The following is a 19,714-nucleotide window of genomic DNA, read 5'->3' on the forward strand; positions in this document are numbered from 1 at the left end:
GACACATCACAATTTAACAGAGTGCCTCCAAAGCTGCTGCACTCATAACAGGACTGTGAAGTACTGACAAGATAAGATCAGTCTGTCATCTTCACTGCATTTGATTTTTAGAATAGAAAGCTGTGGTGATTTGCTGAAACATAGCTTTTCTTGTTTTTCCGGATTGGACAGAAGATATCCCGATTCACCCCAAGATTAAATGCTCTGACATGCTGAGGTCTGGACTGGAGTCCTGCAGTATCAGGCACCAAGAGGTTAGCAGCAGATTCTTTAACACACCCTCAATCATGTGCATATTTTCTCTCGGCTTGACTCGAGTATCTCCCTCCTTTTTGGCTTAAAACAAAAAGTCACCTCCAACTAGTTAAAGCAGCAGCTTTGCTTCTTACTCTGTAAATAGCAGTGAAGACGTATCCAGCTGAGCTGCTGGAAAGAAAATCTGCACAAATTAAGCTAAGCTTTTGCTCTGTTAAAAAGGTTCTGACCTGGAAAATGTGAAAGTAGTGGTAATAGTGTGTTTTTCTCTCTATTGTTGTTGTGCATTAATCAACTTTAGTCCAAGTTAGTTTAAAAGGAATTCCAAAAAAAAGCTGTACACCTTTTTATCATCATAAATATTGCACAAAGCTGGCCACACAAACATCCATTATAAGCACCAAGATGTTACCAGCAGATCCTGAATGATTCATTAATGATGAAACTTCCAAAACTCAGCGTGCATAAACTGTTGATTATGTGTCATTTTTTAAAATTTGGTGAGAGCATAATTAAAATGCTACTTCTTAAGAAAAAACAATGCCGTATCCCTGATATTCTGCTAACTGACAAATCAAAACTATTACCTTATTAGCAAAGATAATCATTTTCTCCCCGTTTGACTGTGCTGCACCAAAAACCGATGTTAACCACAATTTTAAAAGGATATTCTGTGCCGCAGTCAAGATCCAAATCTCAAGCAGAGGACAATGCTGTCTCCATTCAAACAAGATAACACACCACAGATAAAACTGCTCCAGAGGTACAGAGTCACAATTCAGTTTCCAGCAGATGCTGTTATTGTGGGTCGAGTGGATTCGTTTTTACCTTTTCCTTCAGGCAGAAGTTGGATCAGCTCATATCTGGACACCTGTTTGGGGTCCTGATTGTGCTTTTCTAAGGCAGAGCTGATCACAGTGGGGGTCTTGTCATTGCTTGTAACCTGAGGGGAGATAAAGGAATAACAATGACAAAAGGACAGCTTGATTTGCACTAATGATATACCGAGTCCACTGTATCCTGAGGATCTGATTCTGATGACTATCATTATGGGATCCTTGCAGATAGGAAGACAAGCTGTAAGTGTGGCATGGGTGCAGATAATTAGTGACAGAGGCTTTGCTGCTGTCTCTCTGCTGCTGTGAAATGAAGTCAAATGTTGTGGGTTTGTACCAGTATGCTGCGATACAGGTTCCCATCGTGCAGGTCCATCCGTATCCTGATGATCCGCATGTCGGGCCCTGACCCTTGCGTGTTACTGGTGGGGTTGTTGCCGCAGGAGGCCGAGCGGCGGTGCGACTTTGTGGGAGTGGTGGGAGTCAGCGTGGCGGAGGTGGAGTCGTTGGTGGGAGGAGACGTGTCGACATCCAGACAGGACACAGATGGAGATCTCATGTGCTGCAACAAAAATAACAGTAATCATAAAGATGATAACCCCGAAAAAAGATTCTTTCTGAAAAAATGGCCAAGAAAAATACAGCACTGTTCTGGAAATAAGCCAACAAAAGTCATCTCTGCATACATCATGTGTGAAATGAGCTCATATAAATGCAAACTTGACCTACAGTCACAAAAAGTAACACTGATTTACCTTTGTGAGTTTTGAGAGCAGGTTGTTGACCGGAGATTGGAAGTCAAAGAGGCTGTCGCTGTCACCTGCCAGGCTGGTCCGGGAGGTACTCAGACTGTTGACAGATGAAAACACATTCACATCAGGGCAGCAGATTATGAGTGGTTTCTTCTTAAATTATCACAATTAATTCACTCTGGTAAGTTACAAATTTTATCACATTTTCTTGGAATGCAAGATACCTACTTCAAATGTCTTGTATCGTCCAGTCAGCTGTCCAAAATGTGAACATACTCACTTTACAAAGACATTTGAGAAACAAGAAAGATGCTTTTTTTTTAAGACTAATTAATGGTTTCGATCACCTATCAAGATTGCTGATGCCTAAATTGACCAATTATTCTATAGACTAATGATTATTGATCAACTTCTATCATCACTAATTCACTTTGGCCATTTGATTTTGCACTCAAGGCTTTAAAACTTTGGACTCTTGGTTGTTTGCCTCTGCTGAAAATCCAAGTTGCAGTTTCTACTTTATCCAGCCAGACTTGACTTTTGATCTTCTAGAAAAGGGACCTCATTATGTTATCCTGATACATAATGGTGTGAATTTAATGCCTTTTTTTGGTGTTTATCACCAAGTGCAAGTGAGCAATTGTACCAAATTCAAAGGAACTCCCTGCAGGCCTTCTACAAACTAAATGTTCACAAGAATGAAATGAATGGAAGGCCTCTGCAGTTGCCAACATGGAGGCTTACAGCAAAAACAGAAAGGCAAAATTCATAACAAAAGAAGCTAAAATGTAAGAACCGAAAATTCTAAAAAAATCAAGTCAGCATAATTTAGCTTTTGTATATATGTTCTAAAAATCCAAATTGCCAGAATGCATTTTAATAGCACCTTCAAAGTCCATGCCTTTAGTTTGTAACAGTTTTTTTTTCCCACAAATTTGAAGAGTTAAATATGTTCCTGCCTTTGTTTTATACTGTCACTTTGTGGCATTATTTCATCCATTCTGGCTGCTTATCTGCTTTGCCTGTTGTAGCTTTCTTGTCATTTTAAACCAGTCATCCCCCCTCCTTTCCCACATGATCTTCTCTGTCATTAGCCTCTTACTGTATAAACCACCACCAGTCCACCACGCACACTTTGGTTGCTTTTCATTATGCCACCTTATGATTCATTATGTCGTCTCTCCTCCCATTACCCAGAAAGCCATCAGAGAAGATCTTTCAGTTACTTCAGTGCTTTTTGAAGTGGTTTAACGTATAAATGCTGCACCTTTGTGGGTGTCGGTTGCATTTGACAGCTAATACAGCTGTGCAGCAGCTTATAATTAACTGCTGTTGCTTGAGACTAATACTACAGAACAAAGAATTCTCATTTGCCAGCTTTGAGTCTTCTGTCCTCAGGTCTCTTTGTCACATTTCTTTCTGATATCCTTACTGGTTGTGAGGAAGAAACAAAAGCATAATGAAAAGCTCTGTTTGCTGCATGTCAGATCTTTGTGCTACTGCCACGGCCTGCCAGGCAATTCTAGTAATGTTTGCCTCGCCTGTATTATTTGACCAATGCCTGCCTACCTGGATTCTCCTTTTAATCCCTTTGTTTTGTCTGCTGGCCTTTCTGCGAGTAAATGCCAAGCTCACTTTTAGCTACCCGTCTCAGTGTCGTGCATTTAGATCCCAGACTGATTGGTGGAGAGTCCCAACTTACCACAGACTAAGCTTCCAAACAAAATCCTACACGTGTGGTATATTTTACTGTGTTATATATGTGTGGTAGCGTCAGGGTGATCTGCATAGCTTACTCTGGGCACTGTGTGATGATGACTGTTGGGGTAAGGCCACGAGGGCTCGGCTCTCCGGGTGCTTCGATTTCATTGGACAGTCTGTAACTGAAATAAACATTTGGCATGAAAACTTGAAAATTTAAAGTCCAACCTACACATTTTATTAAAGAGCCCATGATATGCCTTTTGGGGTTTTCCTGTTCTTTTAGGGTGTTTTAGGTTGTTTGTGCATGTAAATGGTCTGCCAGCTGACAAAGCTCAAAGTCCACACCAAAAGGAGTTCTTCTTTTCCACAGAAAACACTGCCTCATTAGAAGTCTAGGCTTTTCTTCTGTTACTTTGTCCCAGATTTCCATAACGCCTCCCTTATGGCAAGTTGGCCCTCAAATGAAGAATGAGAAGCTTCCTTGCATTATGGTTATGTCAGACCAGCTGACCAATCAAAGCAAACCTGACTTTTTAGGAGGGGGACCTTTAAGAAACCTGAGCTAAAATGGAGCATTTTAGAGAATGAGAAGTGGTGCTGCAGTATGAGTAAAAATAATGTGTTTTTGAACATTAAACATATTCTAGTAGGCCCCAAAAACAACCTTTAAACTTCCATAATATTGGCTCTTTAAAATAATCAACACTTCCAACAGTAACACACAGATACGTACCTTTCTTCCCCTGTTAGTGTTGGGACACTGTGATACCACTGTATGAAGCCCTCATCAGTGTTGAAAACACAGTTTTTGCAGGAAGACTGCAGGAGGCGGATTTGAGCTAAAACCTCAAATTCCTGTTAACAAAGAGCAACATCACCACAAGGTTTCATAATGAAAAAAACAACACCCATGTTGGCTGATCTAATATTACTGTGCGTTTTGCTTTTCTTTTTCATGTGTAATAGAAGCACCTTGAGGCATCCTTAACTTAATCATTTCTTCCCTCGCATATCGTGTTACTTCTCTTACTCACACTCCTTAATACTTGCAGTTAATGCTGCAAGAAGTGGAGCTTATTTTGTTCAAATCTGCTTCAGCCAAGTGCACATAACGCAAAAGGTCCTGTATCTTAAGCATTAAAATAGATGGTGTGTCCAACCTTTTATCTCTCAAACGGATTGCAACACTCACCCTTCTCCTTTTGTCAAAGTTGATGTAGCCATTCTGCAAAGGGAGTGACAGGATGTCAGCTTGATAATTGTAAAACACTGACAAACTTTCAGGGGACGTGACCGGATTTCACCTTCACAGAGATAAAATCAACTTACATCCAGCCTGTCTTTGACCGCCGTGTCCAGCATGGTGAGGTCTGTGAGGAAGATACCCAGGTAGGGCACAGTGCCCTGGGCATTGGACTGTGTAGAAAAAAAAAGAGAAAGGAGCGTTTCATCAGTTCCCCCGAGGTTTCTATTCACACAACGTACGGAGCCCACACAGTGAGGGATTTCAGAGCAGCCGCCTGCAGCTATTTTTCACACGATGGCTCAGGATTCAGCACATCACACACACAGGGAGACGACAGCTCTCTGTTCCACTACACTGCTGCATGCTGGTCGATCCCCCTTACAACCCTCCATCAAACCGCTGATACACCCCCCTGCTTAGCACAGCTGACATCAGTATCAGCGTTTGAATGTCGTGTTTTGCAGGGAAACACTATTTCCAAGTGCTTTTCGAATGTTATCCATTCTTAAGCTCTCAGTGAAGCCATACAGCTTTTTATTAATGTGCTTTTAACTCCAAAAAACGTGACTGAACTCGATAAGATTTCTATCATACCCACTCCTCATTAAGCCCTAAAAATACACCTGAAAGTAAATTTAACCACGCATCATTCTTCTGAAGATATTACACTATATCTCTGTCCCCTGGCTTTTACAACACTAATGACACTTTTGCAGGTTCTTACATCATTCCTAAATTTCCCAAGTTCTGCCATAAAGGCCTGTGGGGATGTACAACCCTTCAGGCAAGAATGTTTGGTATTCACCCGAGGCGTGGGCTGTAAAGTTATCAGAAATGGTTCTCTTTTATGTGCATGCACATCTGAGGGTTTGCCTCTGCAAAAAGTCAGGAGGTCATTTGCAGTTACTGAAGCTTCCTGCGATGTTATCTTGACGTCACCCAAACTGATGTGACAGTCCAGGGAGAATGATTTAGCAATGTTAAACTGTACATGTGACCTCAGACCGGGCTGATCCGAGCTTATCTTTGAGTAGTAGTTGCACAATTTCAGGCACTTTCAGCTGAGTGCTGACCTGTCCGACAATATCTCTGGCTTTCCCGTTGTTGCGGGAGTTCATTATTTCATAATAGCCCAAAGATTTAACACGGTGATCTCCATCCTCCAACCTTCACCACAGGTTTTAGCAATTCGATCTCTACACTCACCCTGTTAAGGTGTCTGTTGTTCAGCCTGTTGTCCAGGTTGGCGAACTTTGATGTGCCCTCCTGCAAGACAAAAACAGGAGAAATCCTGAGTTCCTCCACTTGAGAAAGCTATTTCACTACAAGGTTGATTTAGTTCATATCTTATCACATGATCATTGTCAGCACACAGTTTGCCAAGATTAGACTATGTACTTCTGTTTTTAGGCCAAGGAGGACAGGAAGTCCTGAAAGTGCTGAAAAATGGAAATTTGAACAGTTCTACAAAGCAAACTTCATAGCTTCCTCAGGGGGAAACAAATGTCAAAATGTTATACCCAAAATGTACAAATGAAAGTAGTGGACATTCTTTACCACTGGAGAGACATAAAATTAAACATTCTCGAAGACTGGTAAACTCATTTTTTTAGGTTAATCCTAAACAGCAACACACAGGTAGTGTGTAGCGGGTTTATTTCTATTTTAATTTAAAAAAATCACTAGTTTAAGTTGTATTAAGGCTCAAAGTTTTACTTGACTCAGCTAGACTCATGCTCCACCCCTTTTCTCATTTTTGGATTAAGTGGGAGTACGAAGTTGTCATGTAATCACTCTGTAGGAAACCTGCTGATGAAAGTCACCGAGCATTTTTCCCCCTTTACATATAGAAAAGAGTTTATTTCCCCTTGTTGGACTAATAAAGGATATTAAAATAAAAAAAGGGGGCAGTGGTGGCCCAACAGTTAAGTTTCTGGACTACTGACTACTGTTGGGCCCATGAGCAAGGCCCTTAACCCTTCCTGTTCCAGGGACGCTGTACCATGGTAGACCCTGCGCTCTGAACTCAGTTGGGATATGTGAAAAAACTGTAAATTTCCCCTTGTGGGACTAATAAAGGTTATTAAAAAAATAATAATAAAAAATTATCAAGCGTCTGTTTGAAAACAGCTGCCAACTGCGGCCGAACAACCAAAACAATGAGACTGAAGATGACAAAACCCTCCAAGGGGGTCTTCAGAGTCATTATATCCATTGTTGAAGTTTGTGCACTTGGTTTATAATGCCACTTTCGATACAAGATGTTTGAAGTATTTAGTGATACTGCTTCTGTCTAGAAATCTACCTTTGGTTTTGCGTGCTAACTTCAGTTTACTAACATCTCCCGCCCTGCCATTACGACCTCTGCTGACGTTATGGTGTTATAATTTGCAACTTTTACACGATAAAATACACGAAACTGTAGCTTAACCTTGTCCATTTGGTTGTTTCGTGTTACATCTCTTTCCCCAATAATGAGCTGTGCCGTAACAGTTTAGACATTTTACCACGCGATATAATATTTAGCCATTAATATGCAACCTTTATCGGTAAAGTTGACCTGCAATGGTTGATTCTGGAGGAGCTTTTAATTTCTAAAAATACATATCAAAGACAATATGCAGCGATTATAGAATAAAAGTACGAATTACAATAAATGTGAGATAAAACCTACTTGTGTCATGACTGATTTGAACTAATATGAAGATATTTTTATGACATTAATAATAAAGTTGACGCTCTTCAGTCTAGAGATCGGTCATGAAAACTTAACATCAGCCAGTCAAAGCATGTCATAAAGCCACTACAATAAAGTGTTATTACGCCGTCAAACTTCAGTGACAGTTTAGTGAATAATTTATTTCTCCTAACTTTGAGTCTTTTGTTAGTCTGAATCATTCATCTTACACTCTGTCTGCTAGTCGTAGTCATTTTTAGACAAGCTGTGAGATGAAGGAAAGCAAGTAACTGCTGGGAAAAATCAAAAGGCCAACAGTAGGCGATGGTGTTTTTGTGGCATCAAAGCTCAGAGTGAAGCTTTCGAAATGAAAGCAAATGTTTGGATGAATTCCTTTGGGAGCATCGTGGGTAAAATCGCAGCTAATACAAAGGTATTGATGCCTGTTCCGCACCATTACGGAGAATGAAAACATTGCTAATACTGCCAATTTCCAAACTCGCTGACACAGTGCAAACTAAATATAATGTACGTCTTCAGATTTGTGCCTCTCGCTGAAGAGAGAGTGTTGACAGAATAAGGGCAGCTGTGCTCAGACAGATTAGACTGTTCTGGTGTTTAAAGCAACCCTAAATCTCTAACAGTGCATGCTGTTTTCAGCTGAGGGTGCCTGTGCAGATAGGAATTTTACAAATGTGGTCCAGTGGCAGTTGACATACGCATATAACAAATGTCTCATACTGCTGTTCAAATTACGGGATACAAGTCACCAAGATGTGAGATGAGACGGAGCAGAAGAGTCGGGTTGTTCTTCGTAGTTGTAGTTTGGGGTTTAACAGACCCCACTGCAATTTGCATGTGTTGTTTTTAGGCATATTAGTGGTGCTAGGGATCACAAACTACTGTTGTTCAGACTGAAATATCTGACAAAGTATTGGATTTTTGTGAAATTTGGCAAAGGGGTTATTTCATCTCAAATTATCGGGGGCCTTCTGGTTGACAATTTCTGATTTGCTTGAAACTTCTTAACCGTCATGTCGTCCTGCAGGTCAAAATCGACCCGTTTTAAAGTTTGAAAATGTGGGAAAAAATACATTTTCACAGTGAAACTTCTGATGTCCACATTTTCAACATTTTTTGGAAATCTTTGAACATTTTTTGGTAAAAAAAATGTTAAAAATGTTTCTTAAGAACATTCATCAAAAAATCAACCAAAATCCAGCAAATTTTGATTTTGGTTGATTTTTTTTTGGTGAATGTTCTTAAAGAAAACATTAGAAGTTTTATATGTAATCACTTTGGATATTTTAAAGATTTTTTTGGAAGATATTTACTCATTTTTTGAAAATATTTACAAGAATTTTCTTGCCAAATTTGGTGGATTTTTTTTAAAAAAAATTAACTTTTAAGGGAAACATTTAAGGAATCACTGGAATTGTTTTCCTGAAGGTTTTGCAAATTTTCAGAAATTTTGGGAATTTTTTATCTGAATTTTTGGATTTCTTTCAGAGAAGGAAATGATATTTTTTGGTGCCTGTGAGGACAACAGGAGGGTTAATCATACTAAACTAAAATATCCATCTGATGTTGTGAGCATCCTATTTAGCCCTTGCTTTCCTTATCCCTGACTCTGTTGTTTTTCAATCAATCAATCAAACCTTTGTTGTCATTGCACACTTTCATATACAATGAAATTTCATTTGAGCTGCCCTGCCTATGGCAGCTTGGGCTGCTGCACCTTTAGGAGCGTGCCTGTCTTGAGGAAAAGGAAAAACAAAGACATTTTGCATCGGGGTAGAGATAGCAGAGGGTAAAATGAAAAAAAAAAAGGGCTTCATCCTTGCAGCTTCCTGGTAACTCTAGTTTTCCAAACAAAGTTGATAAGCTTAGATTGTGTTTTCCACCGTTGCGGCCTGCTTCATTTCGTTTCTGGTCAATTCAGTTCTGGTGCATTCAATGCATTTTCAGTAAGCGACTTTATTTTAAGCAAACTTGATTTAAATTACTGGTTCTCTTTATGTCTCATGTCAGCGTTTTGGGTTTTTTGACTAGCTGTGACACAACATGTCATCTTATAACGGATGGTCATGTTGCAACATGTTTTGTGTTGTGTTGGATCATATCATACCGTATCTTGTGATATCATATTGCTCTGCATCATGTCGTAACTGCTGCATTATTGGACGAAACTGTTGGAATGGCTGTAGACGGATGGTCTTGCAAAATATTGCTTCATTCTTACGTTTGCACAAACAATAATAGAAGCTGGGAGGGTTCTGCCTTCCATGTAGATTCACTTACACATATGTAAAATGTGTCAAATACAATCCCGCACTGACCCAAAGGAAAATGAAAATGAGGACGCTGGATTATTGGACAGAAGTGATGTGACTGTCAGTCTTTTAAGATGTCAGCAAAAACAAGAGTCATCATAGGATGGGAGGATATTCGACTTTCTGTTTTCAAAATAGATTTGCTTACACATAAAACAGTAATTTAGAGAACTGTTGTTGGGTAAAGACCTATCTTTGTCTTTGAAATGTCTGTTAAATTCATGCATCCACAGCACCCTTCCAGATACGGTAGACAGGTGAAAACTTAATCTGTTTACAGTGGCAAACACGGTAGAGAAAAGGGTTTTTGTCAGTTTTTTTTTGCCAATGCAGTAAAAAGATAAGCAGTAAAAGCCTCAGCAGCAACCAAGAGCAGCACAGATCTGAGTAAAAATAAACCTGAAACAAGTCTAAAACATCACAAAAGAGCTGTTCAGTCTCACTCCAAACCAAGACGACACTCCCTCCTATACCCCACGAGGTACAGCTCAAACTGGCAGCTTTCCAGCATAAAATGCAGCTTCTCCAGCCTCTAAAACCACCTGTTGGTCTTATCATTACTCAACACAGATGGTCCAGTGAAGAGATATCCTGAAAACGCGTCATCCAGGTTCGAACATTTCACTTTTAACTTGCTGGTTTCATGCTGTGTCATGACCCATGCAGAAACCAGCCCCTGCGTGCCATAAATAAAAGATCAAATTTCCCACTGAACCTGCTCTCTTCACACAGTATAAAGTAACTGAGGCCATCATTCAGCATCTGATCTGGTTTTCACCTCAGACAAGTTTGCAGAATATGTCATTTGTTCTTGCAATTTGTTCTTACCTCCTTCAGGAGTTCTCTGCTCTGTGAGTAGTTGTCCTTGTCTGAGAATATTTCTGACAGTTCCTCGTATCTCCTCAACGCTTCTCTGTAAAACAACCAGATCAGTAACCGAAAAGCTCATATTATATGAGATGAACATTTTGTGTACACGTAACTTAAACTTAACACTGGACATTAAAAGTTGAAGTGGTGGAAAGTCTGGGGGAAACGGACAAATATAAGCTGAAACTTGCTAATTAAGTGTAATTTTCTAGTTTTAATTCAAGAAAATAAAGTTTTACTTGTACTTCTTTATGAGACCGACTTTGAAGCTGCTGACAAAATAGAAGAAGCATTGAAGAAACTGTCCACCTGTTGAGAAGTACATCTCAGATTTACAGCTAATTAAAGAACTTTATGTGCAGTTAGCTCGTTTAAAAATATATAACCAGAAGCATCTAAGAACTGACTGAGAAGACCTTTAAGCATTTTGCACTAGCTATTTTTAAACTTGCATCAAATGATTATAATAAAAAAATAATAACTTCACAGTTTACGATACAACACACCTATTAAACAGAGTGTAAACTTCAGAGGACCTCTACTAAAAAAAACAGAAAGCATAAAAAAGGTGTTGAATCTCCTGCAAATTATCACTTTAAAGTAATTTTAGAAGGAATTTATTTTAAAAAATCCTCGAAAAATTAGAAACGTATTACTTTCTTTCATCTGATTTTGCCAGTGAATAAATAAAGTTCTGTGTTCTGTTACATTCCGCACTTAACAATTTGCGTGACTGCTGCACAAAAACATTTAGTTGTGGTGAATTATTTGCAAGTTTACTAATCTAGTTACTTGTTTCTTCTAATTTTTAAGAAATGAATAGTATAACAATAGAAAATAAATGTTTTATGTATGTATAGTGTAATATAATAAAATAAAATGCAATGCTCAATATAAACCGCAAATAAATTATTAATAATTTCATATATTATGCAGACCTTTTTATGTGCAGTCAATTATGCATGCATACTTACTGCACAAAGTGGCAAAATCTGCTTGACCTGCACTAATGTATATGATATTACAGTCTATCAATTTTGCTGCACTGCACATAATGAAGAGTCCATATTAAGTACATTTACCATTTTATAATTCTATTTTAAAGTACCATACTGTACAGTAACCCTTGATCTAAGAGAATAGTGATATAACTTGAGCAGAAGCGGCTTTAGTGAAGCTCGTTCTTGTTTGAGGGACTAACTGCTAGACAGTCGTTGTGTAAATGTGTTGTTTGATGACATAGATAAGTAACAGAAGTAAAGCCCAGACTTCAAACCTATTTCAGGCAGGTAAGGAGCAGTGTTTTCTGTGGGAGCTAACCTTTGTCGTGGACTTTTCCGAACATTTATATGTACAAAAAAAGCTAAAAAAAAACACTAAAGGGAAGGGTTAACCTCAAAACACATAATACTGGCTGTTTAATGTAACAGCGCTATGTTTATTCTTAGGTTTTTTTGATTTTTTTAAAAATATTTGCAATATTTATAACACAACATACACTTTTCTAGTTCTTCTGCATAATCGTGCACTTATTTTTTTTCTTCATCATTCATTTTTGGAATTTTGTGAACTCTAATGCTGCAGTTTCCATTTGGGACCAGTAAAGTATTCGCTCTATCTTACAGTACTACTTGTCTTTTGTGTCTCTCTGATTAAACTGAGCATCATTCAGCCACAGACCGGTCAGTGTCCTGCCACGTCTTCCTCAGCCGGTGGATGGGGTTACTCTGCAGGGCAGATATGATGGCATACAGCGAGGAGAAGTTCTTTCTGGCTCGGCACTCCTGTTAAAAACACACACATAGATGAACACACTGTAAGTGGGAGCACCTGTGGGCGTGGGTTTGCCTGGTGTTAGGTTACACTGTCGGTCTCGTGTGCTGAATAATGCATGCTGCTAAAGAGGTTTGTCCCACAAGAGTCCTGAGGGGAGACCGGGACGCTACGTTGGCTGCAAACTAGCACTACTTTTCACGAAAGGAAGAGATAAAGCTGCTCATGTGATCACAACAATCCAAGGACAGGATATGTTTGTGAGAAGAGCACGGCACTTCTGCCAGCTCTTCAATATTTTAAAAGAAGCTCTGCACAATAACACTGCTGCAGATTTCAGTTAATCCACATGTCTTTACACTCATCCAGCTGTTTGCCTGGAGGTTGTACATCATTTTTTTATGATTCACCACCGGTATAACTGGTATGTGCTGTTCATGTGGAGCACAGTTCCTGCTCCATTTTCTATGCATGTAACATACAAAAACCTGTGTTGGTATGAAAGATCTCCCCTTTAATCTTGTGGCAGAGCCTCAACATAAAGTGTACTTTTGTTATTTGTTGCTTCTCTGTCCAAAAAGCTGCCATACATCAAGGTTTCCCCAATAATGTGTTGTGCTCTCTGCTGCTGATTAAAGCAAAATTACAAGCAAAGTCACCGTGGAATCCAAGCAGTGTGAATTTGGGATGGTATGTGCACAGTCAGAGCTGAGAATGGGATTATAGTTAGAGGATTACTGGGGGTTTATTGTAGGAAAATGCACAGTTGAGGTTTTTCGAATCCTTGAAACCCCGACTGACATACTGTTAACGATTTCATTTCTGAATGAACCCTGTTACTGCAAGAAAACATGCTTGTTGCAACAAAACTAACATTATAGAGGTTGTGGTTTTCTTCTACAGACCTCTGCCACGCTGATCCATTTCTCCAGCAGTCGGGCCCTCTGCTGGCTACGCAGCGTCGTCGGACAAAGGCACGATGCTAAAACTGCATTGGCCAACTTGTTGAACTGACGTACGGTGGCCCGGACGGACCAACAAACTCCTTCCCTCCCCTTCTTGTCCCTCTGAGACCACAGGGAGCCGAGACAGTGGTACGGGACCAGACGGACGAAAAGCTCCTGAGAGAGGTGAGACATCTATGAATATCCTGTTATTTCCAAAACATCACTCATCAAACAGCATGTCCTGGACTGTCAGGTCTTCCTCCTTCATTTCCTGCTGACAGTTTGAGTTTCTTTTAGGCGACACGGTTCTGTTTGTCCTTGCAGCCCTGGTGGCTCATGTTACTGGATTCTAATCAGACTGCTGATGGATCCTGAGTTTTATCAGAGAGTGAAATAGAGCAGAAAATACAAAATTGAAATGCATTACAACTGCAGTCGATGCTGACTTCAAAGGAGAGGTACAGATAGTAACATACAAATATTATTGTAGGTTTGAGAATAAACGGATGCCATTTGTAGTGTCTTTAGTGGAAACACTACAAACCCACAGGGTAAGAAATTCAACAAACACATATCACCATAATAGTTATCAAGTTGATAACTTTTATTAGGCCAACTATTTAATGTAAACAGCTTTTCTGAGACCTATGTTAAAATGTCCAATTGAGGTATTATCTCATTCAATACGCAATATTTTTTCCTGTATTTCCAAAACAGAAATCTAAACATTGCATAAAGCCAGCTTCAAAATTCTTTTTTCATTTTTCTGACAATTTTTAAAAATCTTTTTGTGACAGAAAATTCTATCAAAACCCAGAAAAAAAAAATTGCCATGTTTTTAGCAATAAAGTTTTTATAAATCACGCTACAAATGATAAATGAACAAGAGACTATATCTGGAATAAAACAGTAAAGTCTGACGTATATGGTTGGTACTGAAATGAAGGCAGTAGGAGAAAATATATAATTACAATTATATGTCAAATATTATAACAGGTATCACCATGAACCTTTGTATTACATGTTATTGTACAATTTTATACTTAAAATTGCAAATGACGCACAATCTCATTAACTCTGTGCTTATTTTAATTTCCGCTATCTTTCTGTGTCTCTGACTGAAGACATGCCATGGCTGCAAAATCTCAAAATTAACAACGCATAAAGAAAAAACTGTATTTGCCTCCAGCCTCTTGTCCTAAAACTATATGTTCAGTCTTAAAAATGAACTCACGGTCTCTATTTTGGTGAGCTGCTCGGCGATGAGCGCCCCAGGGAATCCCAGGATGCTGGTGGGTTCAAACTTGGAGGGATCAGGAGGAGGACTGGACACACTGGTGTGATCTGCAAAGAGTTAATCAGATGGCTCAGATTATGAAAAACCGCTTTGTTTCTAGCCCTCAGAAAAGTTAATTTCTTACATCAAAGAAGCTACATTTTATCCTCTTTTGCAGCCTCCTTTAGCGATTTAAACCCAGAAGACAAGTATATTTCTCCACCGACTGAAGCCATAACGATGTCATGTAAATCCCAGTTAAAATACTGACCTCTCTGGGCGTCAGGGAGCAGGGCTTTCTCGCTGAGCTCCTCTGCGATCCTGAGGAGGCGAGCTCGGAGGTCGGCTGCAGAGGAGGAGTCCTGTGGGAGGAGGGGAGCCAGCCTTAGCAGGCGAGAGGGCTCCACCAGACTCTTAAAGTCTTCAGGATACTCTGACAGCCATGTGCTGAACACCGTACACACCGCTCTGCAGGGACACACACATGGAGGGGAAGGAGGCATGGTCATGACTTTGGGAATGTTACTCTAAGCTTTACAAGCCACAACATCAACTGTGTCACAAACAACTAAAACTTCCCATTACATTATTACCAAGCTAAAGTAAGAATTCTCAAATTAATCTGTGATTTTGCTGACAGCAAACAAGGACAGGTGTCATCTGGGACCTGTGTCTGTTTGGTGCAGCGTAATGGAAGCAGATAAACAAGCCGTCACTGATTGCAATTGATTGAAATTATTGATATGTTCCAGCGCATCTCAAAAGCTTCCAGGAAGTCACATTCTCAAGGGGTTCAGACAAGAAAAGCACCTTTGAGATAAATCTATAAATAAGCAGAAGCAAAGGTTCAGGTTTTCATTCTTTTAGAGGGTGAACGATTACAAAGAGGAACAAAAAGTGAGCCTGAGGTCAGGAGCAGAAGAATCACCTTAAAGAGAAATGGAGTGTAGATTTCAAAGAATACAAACATCATGAAACTGATCAAATATGAACATAATCCTACATTATATTAACATAAAATTGAACAGGATAATGTGAAAGGTGAAGCCAAAGGAGTGTTGATAGTATTAAACAAAACAAAGGGCATAAATGTCCAATATTATTTTCCTGTAAACACTACTAGAAGTATGTAAATCATTTAAAAAAAAATTGATTGATTTTTTTTTAGTTGGCTTTTGCTTAATGACAAAGGAACACCTTATTTAGACCTTTATCTGTTTTCTGTTAATGTTTACTTGTTTTAAGCTGCATTTATTAATATTTTACAGAAGCAATGGTTAAAATGATTAATTGCAACTCTGCATTAGCAGTGAATCTTAGCTGGTGGACCGAGTGGAGCATTAGCAGTGAAATATTCTTGTTGGGAGTTTGCAGAGAGCAAAACTGAGCTAAAAGTAAAGTGAATATTCAGATTGTTTCCTAGCATATTAGCCATCAACTTTTCAGGATAATTACATGCAGATATTGAAGGTTCTGCCATCCTCACCATCTTTGTTAAACATCAGAGCAGATGTTGAATTTATATGGTTTAGTGTTGTTTCTATTAGTTAAAGTCCATGTAAAGGAAATACAGAGATTTGTTTCAAAATGCAATATATTTATACTTTTATGTGTGGTTAGTTTATTATAGCAGGTAGCTTAGTCCGTAGCTAATGAGTGATGAAAATATTCTGTATCTACAGTTTGTGCCTTCACATATAACTGATTTGGTTAAAAAGAGATTAGTTTTGTTGTTACTTTGTGTGTGGGTTTTTATTTTTAATCCAAATTCTATACATTTATTTTATTCATTATATAAATTTGGCCAGGTGTAGTGACAGAACCCACATCTTTATTATCCCTTTTACACGGACCTTCATGTTCTTGCTGTATCTACCAACATCATTGTGTTTTCATAAAATAGTAACTAGAGTAGACTCTTTTCAGCAAAGATAGAAACAAAAAAATACTGCATGGTAAAAAAAAACATTCCCCCAAAAAAAGAAGCAAGAAGCAAAACTGTTTGTAGAAGATGCAGTTATGGCTCACAGCCCCCTGCTTATATTTAGTTACACACACAAGTACTAAAAGTTCCTCAAAAGATATTTTTCAAAAGCTCACTTGTTGAAAGATTGTCTCATCTGACTTTTCTCGCTGTTCCCGGGTGGATGCTCCAGTCTGTGAACAAAAAACACAAAGCTGAAAAAGCAGCAGCCGCTTCAAAGCATCATTCAGATTCACATGTGTGCATCTGCTGCATCACATATAACACCAAGACTTTGTGATGAATTTATTCATGGCTTGTTTTTCTAAAGGTGCTTTTTAGCAAAGGTGTTGCTCTAACGTTTGCAGGAGTCGTGATCTCTTTGTGTTGCATCCGTGGAAAACTTTCCAAACAAGTGTTTGATGTAAATGCCTCCATTATTTGATAAAGACCATGAAATCGAAAGAGACTTCGCAAGCATTTTTTTTTTTTTTTTTTTTTTGCTGAATTATGTTTCTAAGAAAATAACAATGAACTGCAGTTTTTTACGAGCACACTGTTGCGGTGCTTTCTGCAGTGTGGAGTGGCTTTAAATTACGCTATACAATTAATTTGGAAACTGCAATTTAAAATAGACTCCCGTGGAAGACTTGGTTGCACAGCTAAACACCTGTTTGAAATCATCGACCTGTTTTGTGGACACCAACATGAGGATTTAATGTCAGCAGTGGGGCTCAGTCAGTAGGTTCACCGGCTTTGTGATGCTCACAGGACGGACTTGAATGACTTCAGGGATTTCCTGACTTTTCATCTTGTACCGTGAGTGAGTAAAAGACAACGTATCGTCATTCTTCCCTTCCCTAAATTTGACATTTGTGTTACTAGCAAAATATCTCCATTATATTAGATTGATTGCCATGATATCTGGCACAGGCGTTCACTCAAGTGCAACTAATTTGTTGATTCCCTAAGTTTCCATCTAGTGCTGCTGTCAGATCAAAACTTTCCTTTGCCCAGTACTTTTGAACTAAAAAACTAATACATCTCCCTCAGCTGTACTTTGTCTTCACTGGTTATCTGTCAGTATGCAAATATACCAACCTTTTCTCATATCCAAGACTGTTCATGCTTCACTTGTTTTTATTTCATTTTGTGACTTGGGTTTCATTTTCACTCACTGCTCAGTAAAATTTAGGCTTCAAAATGACTTGATTAAGGTTAGGAAAAGATCCAGGTATGGTTTGGAATACACCAATTTCCTATGATTAACAACATGATACAATTCAAACTTCTTGTTGCCTCAAAGAGATCGACTGTGACGACACCGGCTGAGAAATTTTAGCTATGGACTCATGGCATCTTTTCATGGCATTCAGGGAATTTATTGGATCTATCAAACTAGAGGACACCCAGTGTATTCCAATGTGGCACCAAAGGGTCCTGACAAGGTGGCCATATGTGACGAACTGAGTGCCATATTGTAAACTAAAACAGTGAACATGTCCAAGTCCACATGAAAACTTCACTTTTTTGGTGTTCAAAACCAAAATACAAAAGAAATTTCTGTACACTCCAAGTTCACGTGTTATAACGTGTCTTCTGACATTTGCGGGACATAGTAGAGACCAGGGAAATCATTTTTTATGATGTCTGAGGAAAATATTGATGCTTCCGACAGCATCATCATTTCATTTTGCCTTTTGCATTCCCTATGTCATGTCACATAGCCTCCTTGTTAGCTTGCTAAATGATTAGCTTCCGTGACTTCAAGGCCCATCTTAAACAATCACATCCATTGTTTCTGTTGCCTAGCACCGGTGTCCTAATGTTTTTATGGTCAATGCCAAACATTTGGCGAAGACGACTTCCTGTGTTGTAATCATGAGCTCCTGACTCCTATTTAAAACCAGCGGCTGTACATGATAATTATACGCTTGTTAACATTTAGCTAAAAACAATGTGCAGCATCACAAAGCCACAAGCTTTGCTGTAGACTTTAAACCTGAGTTCCAAAAATATTCTACATCTTACTCATCTATATGTATGTTAACAAAATTAAACCAACTTCTTTTCTTTAGCATGTTTGAAAACAACCAGTTGACCGAAGTGTTGGTCATGTTGTAAGACAGGCAACTACAAAAATATGTGACAAAAAAGCAAGCAAGCAAGACAGAACCAGGGTCAAAACTGGTATAATCCCCCCAAAATTAATGTTAAAATACTTAGACATGAAACAGCACATGCATTCGGACATGCAAAAGAAATTCTAGACATGTTTACTACAACACACTACCAGTTTCACCTTCATTCCCTTTGTACACATCAACAACATGATCAGAAATTAGTAATACTTAATGTTATGCGTACTCTCTGCTTAGAGGATTTGTTGTTTTTCCTGTGTGATAATAATCCAATATGTAGCATGGCTCATACACTCTGTGGTGCTGTTTTGTCACACAGTGTTGGTCTCCATGAGATACATCTACTGTCAAAAGTTTTGAGACGGGTTATAATTTATTTGAATGATAAAGTGTCTCAAAACTTTTGACAGGAGGTGTACATGAAATTTGTTCCTCCAATTTACCAAGAACAAAGCAAGCTATCTCTCTAAAACTTGTTTGCTCCCTGTGGAAGTGAAATCCTGCCGAAATTTCTCTGCCTCACACTGAACAAAACCAACCAGACAGGATAGTGACGGCTGCTGTGACTGCTGTGCACCGCTGCACCAGGAGCTGTGACTCCAGTTGTTTTATCCTCTTATTTTCCCTATAATCCCTGGAAACTGTGCAAAAAACTACAACCATAGTGTCAGCGATCAAAGATCTCCTACCTGTCGGTGAGGATGTCCAGCACTCTTTCCGTGGAGGTGAAGGATCGATAGGTGGAGAGGAAGATGGTGATGAAGGAGGAGTCTCCCATAGAAAATGAGTGGAGGAGGTGGAGCACCAGCTTCTCTTCTGTCCCCGCTTTTACACACTGCGAGCGAGAAACGGCTGACTGGAGGTAGACGGGAAGGAAAAGAGACCAAAAGTGAGAAAAAAGGATAATGATGCTACTACAAATCTAAGGAATTTCCGAATAA

The 19,714-nt window shown here is 39.1% G+C and overlaps 1 protein-coding gene across 1 annotated transcript in view; it reads right to left on the minus strand.

The window, feature by feature from the left end:
* The window catches only part of rgl2 (ral guanine nucleotide dissociation stimulator-like 2), a 37,537-nt gene that overhangs the window by 3,140 nt on the left and 14,683 nt on the right, over positions 1–19,714 (minus strand). The window contains exons 5-19 of the mRNA XM_022199601.2: positions 19,463–19,629; positions 16,770–16,826; positions 14,941–15,137; positions 14,628–14,737; positions 13,352–13,567; positions 12,354–12,457; positions 10,632–10,716; positions 6,000–6,059; positions 4,877–4,963; positions 4,740–4,772; positions 4,281–4,402; positions 3,640–3,726; positions 1,847–1,940; positions 1,429–1,653; positions 1,084–1,198 (exon numbers count right to left, since the gene is read on the minus strand). Of these exons, the coding sequence (XP_022055293.1) occupies positions 1,084–1,198; positions 1,429–1,653; positions 1,847–1,940; positions 3,640–3,726; positions 4,281–4,402; positions 4,740–4,772; positions 4,877–4,963; positions 6,000–6,059; positions 10,632–10,716; positions 12,354–12,457; positions 13,352–13,567; positions 14,628–14,737; positions 14,941–15,137; positions 16,770–16,826; positions 19,463–19,629 (1,759 nt within the window). The remainder of the gene's footprint in view (positions 1–1,083; positions 1,199–1,428; positions 1,654–1,846; positions 1,941–3,639; positions 3,727–4,280; positions 4,403–4,739; positions 4,773–4,876; positions 4,964–5,999; positions 6,060–10,631; positions 10,717–12,353; positions 12,458–13,351; positions 13,568–14,627; positions 14,738–14,940; positions 15,138–16,769; positions 16,827–19,462; positions 19,630–19,714) is intronic.

The sequence above is a fragment of the Acanthochromis polyacanthus genome, chromosome 12 (genome assembly GCF_021347895.1).
Source record: "Acanthochromis polyacanthus isolate Apoly-LR-REF ecotype Palm Island chromosome 12, KAUST_Apoly_ChrSc, whole genome shotgun sequence".
NCBI lineage: Eukaryota > Metazoa > Chordata > Actinopteri > Pomacentridae > Acanthochromis > Acanthochromis polyacanthus.